This window comes from Lutra lutra, chromosome 12, assembly GCF_902655055.1.
Source record: "Lutra lutra chromosome 12, mLutLut1.2, whole genome shotgun sequence".
Taxonomy (NCBI): Eukaryota; Metazoa; Chordata; class Mammalia; order Carnivora; family Mustelidae; genus Lutra; species Lutra lutra.
In genome coordinates, this window is record NC_062289.1 from 5,708,592 (window position 1) to 5,729,801 (window position 21,210).

Here is a 21,210-nt window from a genome sequence, read left to right on the forward strand (position 1 = left end):
AGTTAGTATGCTGGATATTTGATTTTTGATCAATGGTTTTTGTTTTGGTTTTTTGGCCTACAGCATTTTGAATGTGTCATACCTCTGTCTTCTGGCCTCCAAAATCTCTAATGATAAATCAGCTATTAATTTGATTGGGGTTCCTTTCTATGTGAGGAGTTATTTTTTCCTTGCTGCTTTCAAGATTTTCTCTTGCAACATTTTTTATCTTATAGGTCAGAGTGTGGGTATCAGTTCATTTATCTTACTCAGAATTTGTTGAAATTCTTGGATGGAATTTGCTCACCAAATTTGGGGAGTTTTCACCTTTTATTTATTTATTTGAATATTTTTCTGTTACTTTCTCTCCTTCTTATACTCTCATCCATTAGGTTGGTACCATTGAAGGTTTGTCTCATTTTCTGAGGCTCTGTTCATTTTTCTGCATCTTTTGATCTTAGTCTTCTTCAGATTGCATAATTTTCCTTCATCTCTCCTCAAGTTTGCTGCTACTTTCCTCTTTCAGCTGAAATGTGCTGCTGAGTCACTCAAATCAAGTTTTTATTTCAGCAACTGTGCCATTCAACTCTAGATTTTTCACTTTTTTCTTTTGTGTAATTTTTGTTTCTATGTTGCTATTCTGCATATGATAAGACCTTATTCTCCTATTTTTCTTTACTCCCTTAGCCATTATTTCCTTTAGTTCCTCGAACATATTTGTAACAAATCATTGTCTGTTAAGTCTGATGTCTGGCCCTCTCCTAGGCTTTTTTCCCCTTGTGTATGAATTGCATTAAACCATTTGTTTACATGCTTTGGGATATTTTATTGGAAACTTCATGTTAGATAATGTATTGTAGCAATTCTGGATACTAATTCCTCTCTCCCCAGGGCTTGTTGCTGCTATCGTTTTGTGTGTGTGTGTGTGTGTGTGTGTGTGTGTGTGTGTGTGTGTGTGTTTGTCAGTGTAGAGTTGGCTGGCCTGTTTCAGCAATGTCTGTCACTGATAGTGTTGCATGGAGACCATGCTGTGGGCAAGCATACCATAGCTTCAGATGGTCATGGTTTAGTAAGACACTCTCTGACCATCCTTTTCCTGTCCTGTTTATTTGTCTGTCTTTTTTATCACAACCAGCTATTAGTCTCTATTAATTGCCAAATGATTGTTCTGTCATTTTGGACAGTTCCCAGGAGTGTAAATTGTTCCAAATAAATTCAGTTCCTTTAGTTGGTCTTTGAGTCTTTGAGGGTTAGTCTTTGAGTCTAGGCGTTGTGATTTGTTCTAAACTAGGAGGGCTTTCTTTACCTGTTATTTTCCTGGCATTTTATGTTAAATTTCTACCTGTTCTAGTATCTGGCTCATTGCTACTGTGGAGCTTGACAGTCTCCTCTTAAATCACTTCCCAGAAAATGTCTGTTGTTTTGAGATATCCTTAGCCTTGAACTTTTCCACACTGTTTTAAAAAATGTAACTTTCGGGCGCCTGGGTGGCTCAGTGGGTTAAGCCGCTGTCTTCGGCTCAGGTCATGATCTCAGGGTCCTGGGATCAAGGCCCGCATCGGGCTCTCTGCTCAGCAGGGAGCCTGCTTCCCTCTCTCTCTCTCTCTCTCTCTGCCTGCCTCTCTATCTACTTGTGATCTCTCTCTGTCAAATAAATAAATAAAATCTTTTAAAAAAATAAAAAAAATGTAACTTTCTTTAGGGAAAGCTATAGTGCTCTCTGTTCTTGTGGCCCACCTCCATTCCTTGGCAAAGTGTCTGCATTACTGCTCTGGGTGCTGAAAGGAGGCAGGGATAGTGACCAACTTCTTTTGGAGTAACACCTCTGCTTTATGAGTAGGGTACTGGGTGAGGGTGGTAACCTCTTGTCTTCTGAGCTTGCCTCTCCAGCACATCAACTCTATGAGGCAAGGTTGGGCAGGGTGATGGGAGACACATAGTCTCAGCCTCTGCACCTGGTGTAGGGTTTCCATCCTACCAATGGGGCTGGGAGGAAGAATGGAACCCTTGATAAATCAGGCTCTCTTGTCTAAATACAGTAGGTACCACACACTATGGATTGGTGGGTGGGTGAGAGATGCTTGTGGTTTGCTCCAGGTTGGGGGAGTACTGTAGCTCTAGGTGGGGAGCATTAGGGAGAGAAGCCCTATGCTATTGTCTGAAACCTCCCTAAGTAAGCGTCCATCATGGCAAATTGGGGTGGGGGTGGGGAATGGGTTTAAAGGACAGATTCTCACTGTTCTTAAAGAAATTTAGTAAACTTCCCTGAATAAATATACTTCCATTTGCTGTTTCCATTATGACAATATCCAGAAATGATGATAGACGATAGATAGATAGATATAGATATAGATATATAAGTATAAAATTAGATACAGATTTTTGTTTGTTTTCATTATTTTTTACCAGTTGTGGTGTTTCATTGGGGAAAAGGCCTACAGATAGAGTCATGATACCATTCCAGAAGTGTCTGTCAAGAAATTTAATTACCTTTTGGTATTAGAATATTGGTGTTATTGTGAGTTCAGTTATTTAAGTCATGAATAATTCAAAACAATATAGGTAGAGTCGTGTTCCCACTAGTCGAGTTTGGATGTTTCTTACACCTATGAGGAGAAAAATAATTTACTGTTTTTAACATTACTAATTTATTTCCAAATGTCTTGCTAAAGATCTTGTAAGAACTTTTTTCAAACGTATGTTGAAAGTAGGGATGCTGGGCAATGGGAGATCTATCTCTAAGTTTAAAAGATAGAGTCCTTGTGAAAAGGGAAGCTTCTTGTTTATTTTTAAAGATTTGTTCATGTTACCTTAAACCTGTACAAATTCTCGTCTCAGTGTACACCTTTTTATGTGCTCTGACTACCATATTAATGCCTGATGGATTGTTTCTTGTTTTGTTTGTTGTTTTCACTCTCCTCAACCTGTAGAGAAGAGGAAAACCAGCCTGTTGGACCAGCTCAGCAACACCAGCGGGACTGTCATTGGCGTGACTTCCTGCATTGTGATCATCCTTATTATCATTTCTGTCATTGTGCAGATCAAACAGCCTCGTAAAAAATATGTCCAAAGGAAATCAGACTTTGACCAGACAGTTTTCCAGGAGGTGTTTGAACCTCCTCATTATGAGTTATGTACTCTAAGAGGGACAGCAGCTACAGCTGACTTTGCAGATGTGGCAGATGACTTTGAAAACTACCATAAACTGCGGAGATCCTCTTCCAAATGCGTTCACGACCATCACTGTGGGTCACAAGTGTCCAGTACGAAAGGCAGCCGCAGTAACCTCAGCACAAGAGATGCTTCTGTCTTGACAGAGATGCCCCCGCAGCCCATCAAACCCCTCATCCCACCCATGAGCAGAAGAAACATCCTCGTCATGAAACACAACTACTCGCAAGATGCTGCAGATGCCTGTGACATCGACGAGATCGAGGAGGTGCCAACGACGAGTCACAGGCTGTCCCGCCACGACAAAGCCGTCCAGCGGTCAGTATCAATAGATTTTTTGATGACACCTAGAACCTGAGACTGAAATGCCTCCAGTTTCTCTTTTTATTAACAATTTAAACCATAGTGTCTCAATTTTTTCCTCTCCCTTTTCCTTTTCAATGCTATCCAGACCCTTCCTAAGTCCTATTTACATACATAGGTGTTTGTGTGTGAGCACACACAGACCAAAGATATTTCACGTATTTCTACACATATATAGTATTTATTTCTACAAAAATTATGGTTTTAATTTATATTATAAATTTGTATTGCTAATTTGCTGCCACATATTCATGAATTTTGCTTTCATCAATACTTAATATATTTTCAGATATGAAATGCTATTTGGAAATAACTGCCTTACCAAGATGGGTAGCCCATCTCATTGAATAATTTTAATGTAAAAATAACATATTTTGCAATATGATGTATTATATTTTTTGTATGAAAATGAAAATGCCGAAACCCTTTTTTCCCCATATCACATGATACTTACATGACAAATTGCATATAATAGTATGGTATGCTAAAATACTAAACATTTATATTTAAATGTAGAAAAAATAGTAGAAACATTTGATTCATCTTCAACATAAAGATAATATTATCAGTATCATATTATTAGCCCTAAAATTGGTAAAAATTTTGGGGAAAGAAAATTTAATTAAGGAAAAAAGTATCTATTTTAAACCCCCAAACCCGAAATACATATGTCCTGTTTTGCATTTTTACTAGCATTTAGTTTGTTTTATAAATGGACATACTTTCTCAGTTCATCATGCATCCTCAAAACCTAAAATATTTTCAGTTGATTTAATATTTTTGCATGCTGATGGAAAAAATCTATTTCCATAGTTTTATGAATTTTTAGGAATGCTTTTAAGTAAATATTTGTATGCATATTTATTTTTTGTGCAAGTATTACTTTGTTGAATGAAATAGCCATAACATTCCAGGTTCTGCCTCATTGGGTCTCTAAGCAAACATGAATCTGAATACAACACAACTAGGGTCTAAAAAGAAAATTCAAGGTAAGCGAATGCCCTTGGTTCCTTCTCCCACCTTGTTGTATTCTGTTTTGTTTTGTTTTGTTGCAATTGTCTTGTAGATTTTTTTTAGGGAATGTGCTCTTTTTTCATTATCTCTTGATATAAATGTTTCATAATACTTCATAATCAGAAATATGCTGGATTCGGTGCTGATGGAGTGATGGCTTTTAGCATACATATCTTTAAAATAAATGTTCATATTCTTATCATCAGGCATTGTACTAGAATGTTATTTCAAAAAGGATGTTAAATTAGCAAGTTAAATTTTACATATTTTAAAGTTTAAAATAGTAAATTTTCAAAAATATCAGAAGAAATGCAAGTTTTTCATAACAAAAACAATGGAATATTGTCTCAATATAACTGAAGCCGACACATGCAGTTGGTAATTTTCTTATTTAATTTGGCAGTATTCTACTCAGATTCATACACTAAGTGTTTGGTGGTGCTTATACGGTGTGTGCACTCTTTATTTTTGCATGAATATGTAGCTTATTTCATCAAAGTTAAGTGCAGCATGTTATGCCAAATTCTGTGATATCAGATTTGAATGCTTAACAATGTAAATGTTCCATAAATACTAGTTGTCTATGTGTACATCTATTTTGTGATCAAATACCATAAGAGCTTTACTTTTAGCACTTGCGAATCTATATGTCTATTAGACTAATTGTCTCCAATTGAATTTGCTTGACAGCTAAACTCTTCAAAACGCTTCAAGCCTATCAACCATTCTTGAATTAGGTGAATGCATTTCCACGCTCTATATTACCTTGATAAATTTGTGTATTTGTATGCGTTTTTCACTGGGAGAAAATGTTTTAACTGTGTTTTATTTTCAGAGAAGAACTATTTATACAAACATGGGGACTGTGAAACGAAAATTCTCTAGTGAATTGTGAAAAGTGGACATATTTCTAAATTCATTCCACTGCCTTTATCCAAACTTAAGAATTAGAGACATTTGTTATTCCTTCGGCAAGACATCCCCGCTGCACAATGTTCATTTCATAATTTGGTTGCTGGTCACCAAGTGCTCCTTAGTTTTTAAATACATTTTGAGATTTACTGGAAACTTGAAGAAGAAATTAGTTCCTGATTAAGACTATCCCAAGTTTTCTTTTTACTGTTAGTTTCACTTTGTTTCTACGTTGTTTTATGTCCTTGTTATATAATTGTACGTTTTGTGACATGTGAACAACACGATTTTGGATGAACTTTGTGTTACATGTACATTGTTTTCATTAGATAGACTGCTTGAGACTAGTGCGTCCCTGAGGGATTTTGAACATGCTACAGTTAAGAAGTGAAAATATGGACCATGGAAGCACCAGCTAGAGGTTTTATGGACTATTAACATCTATTATTGTATTATGATTAAATGCAGCCAAGAGTCATGAGTAAAAATACTAGATTGCAATAAGAAACATCTGATTTTTTTTTTTAGTCTTTCCCAAATATCCCCAATTTCTTTTTTGTTTTATATCAAAGGAAGATACTAAGTTTCAGAAAGAGGTCTTGAAATCAGGTAATTTACCATTCAGACCCATCAGTAGAAATGTTTTTTGATTAAGCACTTAGCAATATGACTGAATTGACAGTTTGAGAAAATACCCTGCATGTCAGTACTGGATATTTGAGTTGGAAAAATATCCTTTTTATTAGACACATTGTAAAAAGCATGCATTCTCGAATACTGCTGTTACGCTTCCATTTCTTTGTGTCATATGCTTGCTACTTGTAACTTTTTATATAAAGATATATAAAAATGTATAATAATTTCCTAACGAGTTAAGAAAAATGTTTTCTTCTATTAGAGTGATAAAAAATTGACTTACATAAGTGCACACTTTATATCAACTCTTTCTACCTGTTAGGATCTAGGATGTCTTTTAGTATTGAGGCTTACTTCTCTAAATTTGATCTCTCAAATTTTATGGACTATGTTCTCCTTTTAGAATAGGACAATCTTTTAATGCTTTAAAATCACAGGCCCTTTTATGAACCAAATTATGCCATTCTGAGTTGTTCTCCTACTCAGGCACACATATAATACCCAAAAGCTTACTAATCATGATGTGTTTAATATAAATAAAGCAAAATCATATAATATATTTAATTGCTGTTGAATCATACACACACTCTCTAAAGTTTGATTTAATAAATGGGTACTTTTAAAATATTCAATGTGTATTCCTAGAAAATAAATTTTAAAAATCAGAATTACTGTAAATCCACTTACCAACATCTCCAAAACTGCTGAATTCTATGGAAGTCTGTCCTTCAAATAGTGAAGTAGTCTGGTCTATCACAGTTAAAACTTTGTGACTCAAGCAGGCTTTACAAACCTATAAATGAATTACTTGCATCCATCTCCGTTAGGAATTCAATTTCATATATGCTACAGAAACAAATAAATGGGAAAGAAAATAAAATTTTATGATAGATAATTAAAGAATTATCATAGCAATTCTGAATAACCTGTATTTAAAAAAATGTCAATATACATAAATAATCACTTCCATGAATGTGATACACTGATGTATAGAAAATATATTGAATGTGATAAAGAAAGATTATTTCTATTGTTTTGCTACCTATTTTGTACACAGTTTATGTCACAATCTAGCCTTTAGTATTTGACTTGACTGATTTATTTAGTTGCATGCCAACCCTTATACCCTTTAATTCAAATCTAATGCATCCACAGATTAATTTTGAAGTGGTTAGCCATATTTTATTTTCACTATTTAGAAATCTTCATAGGACCACTTACAATTTGAATGAATAATCTCAGAAAAGTACGATATTCATGTCAAGACTTATTTATACAGCAAAAAAGGAAAATAAATTAAGTGAACCACTTGGCTCTTCACTTGCCCTATAGCTGTCCACAGGCAGTTCTCCCTAAATATGCAGAATGCTCCTGATCTGCTGGTTCAATGCTTAAAGGATATTTGCACCAGAAATCCACTCATCAACAACCAAAAATCCAACCACAATAAGTAGAATGACAAAGATGGATGTCTTATGTATATTTAGTACACAACAGCTCCATGGGAAAACAAAAATATTTCAAGTGAAGACTAGGTCTCTTCAGTGGTCATACAAAAACAAACAAACAAACAAACAAACAAAAAAAAACAAGAAACTTTAACAATGGTCATTGATGAATCATAAGAGAAGGTAGTGATGACATGAATGCAGGGACCCAGGGCTCCCTGTTGGCCCTTGATGTAACTCTAGATGCTAGATCTGAGAAACAGGGGAGTCCATGATGCCTGGGAAGTCCCTGGAGGAAGCTCTTTAAAAGCCAGGACTGACATTTATCCATATATTAAAAATTCCTATTGACTGGCACACCAGATCTTACACCTAAATATCAAACTTTGGTTTAGATTCAAATGGGGAGACACATTGTGGTTAAGGAATGAGGTGTTTCAAGACATTCAAGATGTTTCAAGATATTTCAAATCAAGTTATTTTAATAAATAATGATATTTTTTGATAAAGTGAATTCAAATATGACTTACACAAGTGCTTTATTAATTCTACAAGATGTTCTCCAAAAGCATAGTTACACACATTAGTTAATTTGAAAATAGCTGTTTTCCTTTTATTTCTTTATTTTTGAATTCACTTTCAAAAACTGGAAGACATATCATAAGTCTATGCAACACCTGTGAAACCCTGCTTTCAGCCTCTTCCATTTGTCCAAGTGCATTTCGATTGCCTAATTCAAGATTGATGTGCTGATTTGGAAATGCGATTTTTTGTACCTGATTTTATATACATGCACTTTCTATGAATCATATTGCAAAATAGAGATATGTGATGTTGATCTTCCATAATTCACTTTCATTTGGTCAGATAATTAAATGTGGCTATAAATGTAACTGGAGATGAGTGTCTTTGGACTTTTAAAGGAGAACAATCCACTTTGTGGAAATGTTGGCTTTTATGTTTTGCATAATTTTTTTCCACTAAAAATATTTCAATCGGTCTGACTCTATAAACTGTTATCCCTAGTGTTTAATAAAGTTAGGTATTTGACAAAAACTGAATGAATATTCACGTAAGCTGTTGCATCAGCTTCTTTGTTTTTTTCCCTTAGGAATTTGGTTTTTCCTCAAATTTGATAGCTTAAAAAAAATCCCATGAATGGATTTTCCTCAACTTCTGAATATCATAATAAATGGCAAAATATGATAACTGGTTCCTGTTACCTTAATTAAAGTAATGGCAAATAACTTATTGATGTATTAGTGGTAAAATGCATAATAGAATTTTATCTTATTATGAAGTTTGTATATTTCAATGATGAAAATGATTCCTGTCAGATTCCAGCTCTGGAGGGAGGTCAGGTAAGTAAAACCTGTAAAATTCTCCGAATCCTGAACGTATATGACTTGAGGAGTGAGTTTCAGTTTTTTCCAATTTCTCTGAATTGAGCTAGTTTTGATGTCATGTCTACTTATGATTCTTTCTTCCTTTTGTTTGTTTCTATCTGTCACTCAATGGCACAGAGAGTTCAGCCAACAAAATGTTAAATAGATGAGGAATAGAAGAATCTATTCTTCTATAGAAGAACTTGGACTTGAATTTATTATAATTCTCTTATCCATTTAATTAATATTTCCCATTCTTCTCTTAAAGGTTGAAAAAAAGTAGCAAAGCAAAATATATTGTAAAAATAGCAGAGATGTGTTGTTATAAATAATCTTGTTCCATAAATCTGAGGCCCTATGTTAACGTAGATTTATCCTGATTCATTTTATTAATGAGTTGTTTAAATCATACTACAAATTTCTTTAACTTTAATTTTGACTTTAACTTTATTCGACTCACTCGAATAAATCCAACAGTGTCATAGAAATACCAATGTGGGTGACCAATGTCAGACACTCTTCTTACCTCATCAATTTTTTATCAATTCTTAATACCTCAATACAATTTTTTATTGTAGCCTCTGCTTATATACTTCCTTGTGCATTATTTAAAAAGCAAATGCCCTCTTAACATGCCTTTAATTCCTCGGAATAATAAACTCTATCTGCTTCAGACATATGTCATTTATGAGGGTCTAGGGTTGGTTTTCAGAAAATTGTTTATTCCTGCATGAGTACAATTATATAATTAAACCACTGTTTTATATTCCTAGTAATTATGCAGTTCAATATATGTTGGTTTGTCCCCAACTTCTACCGCCTCTCCAAGGTCTGAGCCATGCCATTTTACATTGGTCAATTATTTGAAAAGTTATTTTTTTGTTCTCCAAACAGTCACAGATGTAGACACAAAATGTAACAGCGAGCAGAAAACACAATGTTTAAATTTTTTAAAAGAAAACATTCCTATTATGTCATATTATGAAATTTGTACTTTTTTGTCACTTTCTCATGAGTTAAGTTTGATAGCATAGCCAGTCTTTTGATCCTGTACAATCTATATACTGGGATTCTGCCTAAGTGATCTGGGGATGAAAAAAAAAAGAAGCAGCAGTCTATTGGGGAACATGATTATGGAGTTTCATAGAAGAAAGGGTGTTTAGAGGAGCTAGATTAGAAAAATGAAACCCAAAATTATTTGCCAAGTTTTTCACCTTAAAAAGCTAATTAGTTATCACCTTCATAATCTTGAATGGAAGATAAAATATATTCAATTGTCAAGAGAATGCAACACAGATGATTTTTCTAAGATTTTATTTATTTACTTGAGAGAGGGAGAAAGAGAGAGCATGAGCAAGCAGGGGAAGGGGCAGAAGGAAGGGGAGAGAAGGAATCCCAAGCAGATTCTGAGCTGAGCAATGTGGGGCTGGATTTCAGGATCCTGAGATCACGACCTGAGTGGAAACCAAGAGTCAGCCATCTAAGGGACAGAGCCACCCAGGTACCCACCTCCCCCCGATGATTTTTTGTAGTAAAGAAGTTGGTAGCATAAAAATGGGATACAAACATCTTCTCAAGGGGATCGAGAAAGGCTTAATGAATAGCTGTCCTGTTAAGCAAATCTTGAAATTTGGAGACCATCAAATAATGGGCCAAGGAAGTATTTTCACCTAGAGAAATTGGAGCAGGGAGTAGTTGGGAGGCCACATATTTATTTCAGTTAGCTGGAGCGTAGGAGTAGACAAAAGGAGAAATAGTAAATATAGTTGAAAGAGTAGGTTGGCATTTGCATCATGATTTCTGAATGCACGTAGTTTCATCTAAAGAGGTTCGTATTTTATTACAAGGAGAATATTTTAATGCTTCTTAGCATATATGGTTTATGAATTATACTTTAAGTTAAATCCTCTGATAGCAGTATGTTTGCTCAATTGAATGAGACTAGAATAAGTAAAGGAAGTTAAAACAATACAAAGGCAAAACATTAAAAAAGAATAACTGATTGCTAGATATCCAGAAATATCTGTTTTGCTATTGCATTTATTTTCTGCCATATTTTTTTAACTCTCAAGATTATGCTTAACTCACTAACCAACCCATTGAGCCCTATGTGCTAAACACCATATGGAGTGTTTCAGAATCAAGTGTTCTGTTGGTCCTGTTAGCAGTCCTAACACTACTAATAACAATACTTGTTGTTACGGTTGTTGTTTTTCTGTTGTACATATGAGGAAATTGAAGAGAGTTTTCTATTAACTTTTCCAAGATTCCATGATAGGGATGATAAATCCGGCACCAACCCTAATGATTGATGCTAGAATCAGCCAACAGTCTTCACCCATGTGCTTATGGCTCTCTAATGGTCAACATGGCACTAGTTCATATTCATAGAAACCCCATAGTTTTGTGTTTCCTCATCTGCAAAAATATGTATTATAGCAACTTCTCTCTACCCTGTAGCACTTACGGGTCAAATAATGCATATGAGGATATTTTTATATCCTATAATGCATTATAAATACGTAGTTTTCCCTGTCATGTGTAAACTTCATTTATTACTGACACGGAACAAGGACATCATCTATAACGAGCATCATGAAGAATGACTCCAGCCTTCTTGTCTTCACAGTGAAATGACTGACTCCCAGAACCCACTGATTGTTATTCACTGGAATGGCGTTTTCTCTGATGTTCACTTTGTTACGTTATTTTATTGAGTTCTGAAGTGACCCCAAAAGACCTAGACATAAGTGTACACTGAAATACCAACACTTGAAAGAAAATCCTGTTTTCAATCCCAGCCAATTGCTCAATATACATTTGCATGATATAAATAGTGGATAAGCGAGCATGTAGACAGTTACATAGAAGATTGCACTCTCCAAACCACAATTATGATATAAAATGTGGTATAATGCACTAAAAATAATGTATCCTTTTTGAACAGGAAAAATTCAAACTCAAACTTTAGGTTCACTTCATACTATTTATGTGCTCTTAAAAAAAGCTATTTGAACCCTCGGTTCACAGTGCATAGTCAATGTGGGTCTATTAAATGAGCAAATGAGTAGAAAAATTACATTTAAGAAGTAACTAAATTTCTTTATTTGACACAGAAGCACTGTCCTGACCTGACACCCACCCATATTTATCTAGCCCTTCCTTCTAGAACTTATAGAACTAAGCCAGATTCTAAAGGAAACCTGAAAAAGTACTGTTTTATAACTGGTATGATAGGTATACTAGCTTTAAAAAAAAAAAAAAATCAGCAGGTTGTGGTTTCCAAACAAGCACACACAATGGATACAAACAAACAAACAACAATGGTAAGTTTTGAAGCACAAAAACTTAGAATAACATTTAAATAGAATTGCTTGAAGTGGCAATACTCATGGATCAATTGATACATATCAATTCAGTATACTTAGGAACCTTGGGTGGTTCATGATTTTTAACTTCTCACTTATGCTAACTTTAGGAATGGAAGTGTCTTTTCAAAAATATCACTCTTTAAAATGCAGCTTTTCCAAGCGGCTCATCATTGTTAAGATGTATCCTATGAACACATTTTCTTATAATTTATATTCACCCAACTTTCTGAAAGGACTGTCTATGTGTTTAAAATGATTGTCATTAATTGATAATAAAGTATTTTATAAAATATTAGTGCCGTTGGGAGAAAACACTCTCTACTCCCTTATAGCCAAGCTTTTTCTCCCATTGACATTGAGACTTACAAAAGAGGGAGGTATTTTCTGACCAGACGGTTATTATCCTTTTGTCTCTTGTAAATATGTATCATTTATTGAAGGACTGTGTCTGTTGGCGAGATAAACTATCTCACCTTCAAACTGACAGCTCTGAATGACCAGGCCTGGGAACTGTAAGCTGGTCATTTCCTTTGCCGGCTGGTCCCTGCTCAGATCTCTTAACAGGGCAGTAGAGGAAGATGGAGTCAGTTGAGGACCTCAAAGATTTACTTGCTGTTTGCTTCTGTCCCTGTAACATCATCCAAGCATCCTCGCTTGGGTTCAACAGCAGCCTCAGCCTCTTTTGGCACCTGGAGACCATGCCTCCTAGCATCCCTTAAAGGTATCCACAGAGCCAAGCGTGCGCTCCTCAGACCGCTGAGCCCTGCCTCCAGGACACCTTCTAGGTTCTGGATTATGAAAAAACCTCATTCAGTTCCCATTGTTTCCTGAGCCTGAGGGCTGGTCAGCCTTCACATACCTTATGATCCTTATTCTGTTTGTTTTCCTGGCCTTCCAACCTTCTCAACAGATTCCCTTCAACACACGCCCTCTCGATGTATCTGGTACGTTTACTGTTTTTTACCGGCTGGAGGATTCTGATGGGTTTTACCTGGCATTCTTATCCAAGAGCATTTAAAAATTTTTCCTTTAGAGTCTTTTGCTTACCTTATGAAACTTTGCCTAGTTAAATTTCATATGCTGGCTAAATTATTTCTGAAATATTACTTCTATAACATTAACTATTAAAATGTATGTGACTATAATGCATATATTGGTAATGAACAGGTGTTCTTTTTCATGGGGTGGGTATTTTTCAAGTCTTGTTGGGACTTATAAGGGAGGGGGGAGAGATATCATTTGTAGTGATATGACTTTGAAATTAAAATCATCATGGATCCTCTTTCTAATTTATATTCCTGATCTAGGCAGGCTCCAGGCAATTTCTTAATTCATTTATGTGCACCATAATCAATTTTTGTGGGTCTTTAAATTTTACTTTATTCTTCAGGAATAAAGTATTTGTCAAAATGATTGGACAGTTTTGGTCTGCTGATGCCTTCAGGAGAGCTAGAGATCCTGCTCTTGTCTGTTAGAAGTTTCAGAGCATTTCCTAGGGGCTAATAACTTAAATTTGAACTAATCAGCCACAGAGCTTAGCAAGTTAAAATTTTATAACTTCAGTTTTTCACAGGGAATGCCTTCGGATCTAATCACCTGGTGGTGAGAATTTTAATCCCTCTAAGTCAACCACCATCACTCTTTTATCTCAAGGGAACAGGAAGACATCAACATCTGGCTGATAGGTGAACTGACTAATTTTGACTCAGTCTGTGGTCTATTTAAATTGTGATTTTCTGCAGTTTGTGATTATACAGAGGGAAAAGATCCATTTTTCTGGTTTAATCAGATGAAACCATAGCTTGTTATAATAAACTCATTTCATACAAGAAATATTCTTGACACTACTTAAATTTAGACTTTTCCCAGAACACTCACATGTATCTATCCCTGTTTTCCTAGTAAATCTAGCAAATATAGCCATTTCTGAAAGCGCAGAAAGAACAGACTTTATCTCAACAGAGCTTTAACCAGCAAAACAGTAGCTCTGCATTGAAGTGTTTGCTGAGTTTTCAGTGTGTGTGAGATACTGTTCTGAGTATTTTACGGGTGTTCACACAGTTAGTTCTCACAACAACCTTACAAGGTCATTATTATTAGTTTTATTTTACAGATGAGAAAAAAAGAGTTCCAAAGATATTAAATATCGTTTACAAAATCATGTAACTAGTACATGGTAAGGCCTGGATTTAAACTTTGAAAGTCTGGATGGATGTGGAACCTATAGTCCTTTTTTTTTAAAGATTTTATTTATTTAATTGAGAGAGCACACACAAGTGAGGAGGAGCAGAGGGAAGGGGAGAAGCAGGCACCCCACCAAGCAAGGAGCCCAATGCAGCACTCCATCTCAGGACCCTGGGATCATGACCTGAGCCAAAGGCAGATGCTTAACTCACTGAGCCACCTGGGTGCCTGTGGATTCTATAGTCTTGAACTGTGAATCAAATTGCTTCTCACTGATTCTCCACTTGTTGATTTTAATGAATGGGAAGAAAAATATTGGTTACTGATTTAAATCCATTCTTTCTAACCTCGGTGAGTACTGAGACAGGAGAGACAAGGATCAGATGATAGACATAACAGTGAATTCTCCTTAAAAGCATCTTTAGGAATTCCCATGGGGATACTGGAGAAAAATAATGCAGGATCTTTATCTACAATTTTAGCATGATGTTTCTGGTCCGTCTAGGTTGCTTATGGTAAATGAATTTAGAATTTATGGATTTACGTATGGCATGAGACTTGCTGAAATCTGTTGGGAGTCAGCATATCACTATCTTAGTAATGCTTCAAAACTAAAATATGTTTGTGTAAGCAATGCCCGACACGCGTCCCTTAGAGAGTGCCCGTACATAAAGTGTGTTGGGGTTCTCGTGCTACACTAATAAAGGACCTAGTAAGTTCAGTTTTTATAACCGTGCTTCCACACACATCACATTTAACTCAAAAGTACCTGTAGTCTTTGAATTATTGGTAAAATCAGATTCTCTGTGAGATCTGTGGTTCTTGTAAGTCTGACTCCTTTTGCTTCCTTAAGGAATTTTGTACCATCTCTTTTGGAACTCAAGAAGTTCAGTGCCGAAGCTGTGTGCTCCTTTGGCTTGTGTTGGTGGTTGTCACCAGCTCTGTGAAATTATTCAACAAACACACCACAGCTCCTCAGTAAATATTCACTGCATCCATACTAGGGGCACAGAACGGTTTTAGTCACAAAATGGACAAAAAGATTCACTTTTGTGTCACATAATCTAGGTGAAGGAAACATAAACTAAAAAACAAGGGAAAGCAATAATAATAAAAATCATATGGCATGTTGTGAATTTACCTTGACAAAAAAAATAATAATAAGGCTATTAAGAGTTGGAAGTGTTGAGATACAGAATTGGTATGTCATGTGGAAATGGCACGCGCAACATCTCTGGGAATGTGATTTTTGACCACAATCTTAATGGACTAAAGTAGTGAGACTTGTCAATATCTGAGAGAAGAGATTTTCTGGCAGAAAGAGTATACTGAGTGTGCCTGAGAAGACACTGTGGTGGGGACCGAGAAGGAGAGTGGACAGTAGGAAGCAATGAAGGGGAGGGGCTGGGACAGAGAGCAGGTAGGGGTAATCAAGCAAAGCTTGCAAATATAGACTTTGTTTGGGCTGAAACGGGAAGTCACCAGAGGATTTTGTCAGAACGCTGGCACATTATGGCTCTGCTTTCCCTGCTCTGCTCTGTCTGTTGTGTTGAGAGGAGTCTGGGAAGGAGTAAGGGGGAAGTCAGTGAGAACAGGAGGAAATCCAGGGGTGCAACTGAGAGATGAAGCAAGTGCGGCTTATCTGTCAAGGTGCGGTGAGGCAAACCAAAGCCACTGTGCATAGTCAAGGTATTAAAACATATACAGGAGTTAAGGGCTTAAATAACCTTTGGAAAACCTGAGGAACAAGGGTCAGAGAAGTTTCACTGAAGCTCTTAACCTGATGAAGCCCGAAGATTCTGCAATTCTCAAGAATCTCTGGAAAACGCCACAGAACTATTTGACTCTAATGAAGTCGAGTGGGGAGAGTAGTTCTAAAGGACACGCCTGCACATATGTGCACGTCATACATGAATTTGGCTGTGTGTGCCTTTGGAGGATAAGGGCCGCCTATCTCTTCCACCAGTGGAACCTCACACAAGTGCTCATCACTGACAAATGCTATCCTTCATTTGTACTTTCTAAAATTCCTGAAACCAGAATTATTACCTTTTGTGGTATTGCTTTCAAAGTAATTTCCTTTTCATATGTCATTCATGATTCAGTGGCTTGGTAGAGGAAGATAAATACAGTATGGTCACATTCTGTCCTCTGGAAGTCGGAGTTCACCGAACGAATTTCGTTATTTAAAAAAGTACCTTGTTATTTTCATAGCTTCCTTTCCTACTAGTGTACTAGCTTTCTGAGGAAAGTAGAAATCCTTTTCATTTTTGTATCCCCAGAATAGCACCTTCCTGGAATATCCTGGATTCCCCATAAATACTTTTTGATTGAATGAAAAACTTTTCCATAATAAAAGGAATCATCGTAGGGCAAACTGAATGCTAACACACTGAAACAATCAATATGGACAAGGTATGGAGAGGTATATGTTAAAATGTGTAAATCGTTTTATGATTCATGACACAATCATTTATGATTTATGACAAAACTATGATTCTAACTTGAGTGAATTTGTGAAGGTGTAGAAAAAATAAATGTGAAGAGCAGAAAAATATAAGAAGCAAGGTTTAAAAAAAGAAGTTATACAAGGCGCAGTGAGGCTTGAAACATCTGTGGATTATTTTGAGTATACCATTTCATTTTTTTCTATTATTATTATTGTTTAACCAAGGGAATCTTTCAACTGTTCATGATGGATTTGGAAAGAAAAGATTAGAGATTTATACTCTCCAGGCTTACCAAGTATATGGAATCAATATGCTTGTATTTCTTTCAGATACAATTACACTTTTGTTGCAATACTTTGTAAATAAGACAGTTCAATCTTCTTGTCAAGTTCTGAAAGGATGTATCTAAGGACTATCCAAGAAAACATTTTGGAAGTTGTGCTTATTAAAAAAAAAAAAAAAAGCAATGCAATAACAACAAAACCATTTAGAACCGGACTCGATGCTGTTGCTTTCCATGGAGAACTCGAGCTTAACCTGATGGTCCCGGGCAGGTTAGCACATGGCAGAAGCTGGAGCTCAGTCACAGTAAAGGCAGGCAACACACACATCTGTTAAAAGAGAATCTGGTTTCCAACAGTAGACACTTAGTCTTCTTATGTCTTAGAGTAAGCATTCATCGTGAACGTGACAAGTTGCTACAAGTAAGATAAGGTTTACTGTAAAGAAGATTCTTGGACACACATTGTTTTATTTAATTGTATCCTGATGGTCATTCTGGAGGAAGACATTATTACATTCTTCTCTTTACAGGTAAGTAAACTGAATCTTAAAAGAAGTCAGCTGATTTATCTAGTTAACAGAACCAATAAATGGAGGGACTCCCAGACTCTAATCTAAGCTTCCTACTGACACACTCATTTGCTACCAAAGTACTAATTTCATATTCTGAGAGCCAGGGATGTGCTAATCCTTGATATACATTTTCCAATTCAACCCTCGGAACCACATTGCTGGGGGGTATGAGTAGCCCCGTGCTTTTTGTGAGGGGATTGGCACTCAGTGATGTTCAATGACCAATACCAAAGCAAGAATTTGTAACCATTTGGAGGGTAAAAGCAAAGCAAAACAAACAAACCAAACAATCACATGCATGCATCCTCATCTCTATGAAAACTATTTAGTTATTTATTTGGTTTCTCTTTATAGGAATAATGTTGGATTGTCTGTTTTTAATGAAGCACCACCAACACTCTCTACTAGGACAGCAGACTAGCTTTGAAAGTATCCCTTCCCTCTCTGGCTCTGAGTTGGAATTTGTCAATGAGAGGAACTCACAAAGGATTTGGAAGGGAAGACGGAGTGGAAGTCATTCTCCTTGGGAGGTCGCAGAGGGCAGATGCAGCAGCTCCTTGACCACATCTGTGAGTTCCCAGTTCTCCATCACAGTAACTGGATGTGGAGACTCCAGCAATCTCCAAGAGCTCTAGCTTCTCTCCCATCCCTGAGCTTCGGTCCTCAGTCCTCAGGGACCACTTCTCCAATCGTTGGGCAGCTGCCCTTCCAGACTTTTACTAGCCATGTCCTCTCATACCTGTGGGATCACCAACTCCCATGTTAAATTCCTCATTCTTATAATGCCATAGAAATTCTATTTTCCTGACTGAACCCAGACCAATACAGGTGGAAGATTTGTCTTGTGGCCTAATCCAAATTGTGTTATTGCCAATAAAGGTGCAGTGATTCTTGGCCATTGGGTGGAACACACTTGAAATTTAAAAAAAATGTATGTATATTGCAATAAATTCGCTTGATTCTACCCAGTTGACTCTGGAAGGGAGGGAATGATAGAAGGCATCAGAGAAGTAATTAACATGAGCAAATAAGCCTGTGGAAGTGATAAGGTGAATGTTTACCCTGTTGCTTTCACTGGTCAAATAGTGCTATTAAGAGAACAGGAATGACATGTCTTAGCTTTGCTGTGAAGGGGGTTGCACACATGTGGGCGAATGGATTTTGACATTGTACAATAGGAACAGTATTCTCGGTATCTAGAAATGAGACTAAGGATTTAATGTGTTGATAATGATATTGGCATATTCTATATATTGACTATATTTTTAAAAGTCTGTACTCTAGAACATGTATTTTACTTTTTATTATCAATATGACTACCATTTGTTGAGTCTATACAAAGTTTGAGCCCATTGAATTTATAAGAAATTACATATATTTTTTGTGATAAGTAATGTAGCACAAGCATATGAAAATAACATGTTCAGGTAAGCCTATATTTTAAAAGCCTAGGTTTTTAAATCATAGATCATAAGACCTTAAATGTAAGGTCTTACTACATGCTAAGGGACAGCATCTTAAACTATATTTGGTGGGAGAACAAGCAGCTTCTTGGGTGCAGAGTGTACAAACCTAAAACAAAATGATGGTACTGTCACTGATACTGTCATAAAGATTAATGCAGAGGATGCCCTTTGAAAACGAAACCTGCTATTAAATGTTCATGATGAGATTCAGCCCCATCTATCAATACCCACTAAATAAGGATTAACAGCCTTCTGTCTATTACAGATGTTACTTCTTCTGTCTGTGTCTCTGAGAGATGAAAGAATCTTTATCCATAATACTGCTGCAAATTTATTATTGAATAGAATGACTATTAAATACATTATTTGTATACACAAATATATTATCTGACTCTTAATAATCTGATCCAAACAGTTGTACACTATGCCGGTCTGTGACTAAAACAGATTATAGACAACATTCTGTCAGATGCAAGTGAATACTGATTTTTGAATTCAAAATATGATTTATTGAGAATAATATTTCCCAAATAGCATGATGAAGAACTAGGAGATGATATGGTAATGTGTAGTGAGCCTTTGCCACAGTGTCACACAGAATGTATCTAGAGCCAATTCCCAATTCAAAATGTTGCTTACAGTGACAACAAAGGCATCTGGTTTCTGCCTTTCTCGCTTGGAATATGAAAACTCTTGCAATCATCATGAATGACAATGAGTTACACAAACATCCAGAAGGAGACTGTTTGCCTTCACATACGTTCAACAACATCATGTGAAGTTTTAATGTATAAATGTAAAGAATAAAAGAATTGTTTCAGAAAAAAAAAAATCATTCTAGTGTTCTTGCGAGACTCCTATCTTGGTTACTGGATTTTACAGCTTCTGTAATAACAACGTTCCCTTGTTTGACCTTCGTTTTGGCTGAAACACCATTTGTCACTAATCTGCAGTACCGGCATTCCTGTATCCCTGTTGGGTGGTGCTTACTTGTGTTCTGCAACCCACCTCCCCACTGAGATAAATATTACTCCAGTGGACCAACATTTGTTTCAATTACCTCTCTATATACCATATTCAGTATAGCTCCAGGAACATAGCAGGCTATCAATGTATATCTCATGAATGAATATATAAATGACTCAGACAAATTTTTTTTTAAATAATGATTTGTTTCTTTCCTTCCTTCCTTCCTTCCTTCCTTCCTCTCCTCCTCCCACCCTCTCCCGCTCCCTCCCTCCCTCCCTTCCTACCTACCTTCCTTCCTTCCCTCCTCTCTCCTCTTCTCTCTTCCTCTCCCTTTCTTCTTTCTTCCTCTGTTCCTTTCTTTCTTTCTTTCTTTCTTTCTTTCTTTCTTTCTTTCTTTCTTTCTTCTTTCTTTCTTTCTTTTTCTTTTTCATTTCAAGGGGTCTTATAGCTTCTAGCACTAGGACATTTTTCTTCTATAATAGTCTTCTTGGCAGCACTAAGACATGACACATGAACTCAATGACTCATGCCAACAAACATTTATTTCTTATTCGCTTTTCATGTCAGAGACAGTGGTTGGCTCCTCTAGCTCCGCTCCCCATGTTTCTCATTCCAGAAGCTGGTCTGGAGGAAATGCTTTCATTGAGGACATGTGATTCTCATTGGGTAAAAAAAACAAGAGAGCTGGAAGACATTCCAGTGATATTTCTGAAGTTCTGTTTGGTCTTGGTTTATGGCACATTTGCTACATTTGCCACTGGCCAAATTGTGACATGACCAGACACAGAATCAGTGGGGAAGAATATAAAATGTCTTACAAAGAAAAGTGGAGCAAGTCACTGGAGACAGTAATGCAATCCACCTCATCTCTCTATAAAATTTCTCCTGTAAAGTAAGTATGTTTCAGAAAATAACCCCCACTTTAAGTATGACTTTCAAGGTCCAGCATTTGTTATTCAAAATGTTTAATTAAAATAATAGAAATTAGAAAGGACTTAGGTATCAAA

General features: G+C 36.2%; 1 protein-coding gene across 6 annotated transcripts in view; it reads left to right on the forward strand.

Annotated features, from left to right (window-relative positions):
• Window positions 1-20,040, forward strand: part of NETO1 (neuropilin and tolloid like 1) — a 126,522-nt gene extending 106,482 nt beyond the window's left edge. For 2 of the 6 annotated variants that reach the window (XM_047698239.1, XM_047698243.1), the window contains 3 exons: window positions 2,910-3,468; window positions 4,428-4,502; window positions 5,218-10,221. In XM_047698239.1, the coding sequence (XP_047554195.1) occupies window positions 2,910-3,468; window positions 4,428-4,488 (620 nt within the window). In that variant the 3' untranslated portion in view covers window positions 4,489-4,502; window positions 5,218-10,221. Of the gene's footprint in view, window positions 1-2,909; window positions 3,469-4,427; window positions 4,503-5,217; window positions 10,222-18,122 lie in introns of those variants that run through there. The other 4 variants (XR_007121998.1, XM_047698242.1, XM_047698240.1 and 1 more) reach the window with 4 other exon arrangements.
• Window positions 20,041-21,210: the final 1,170 nt, after the last annotated feature.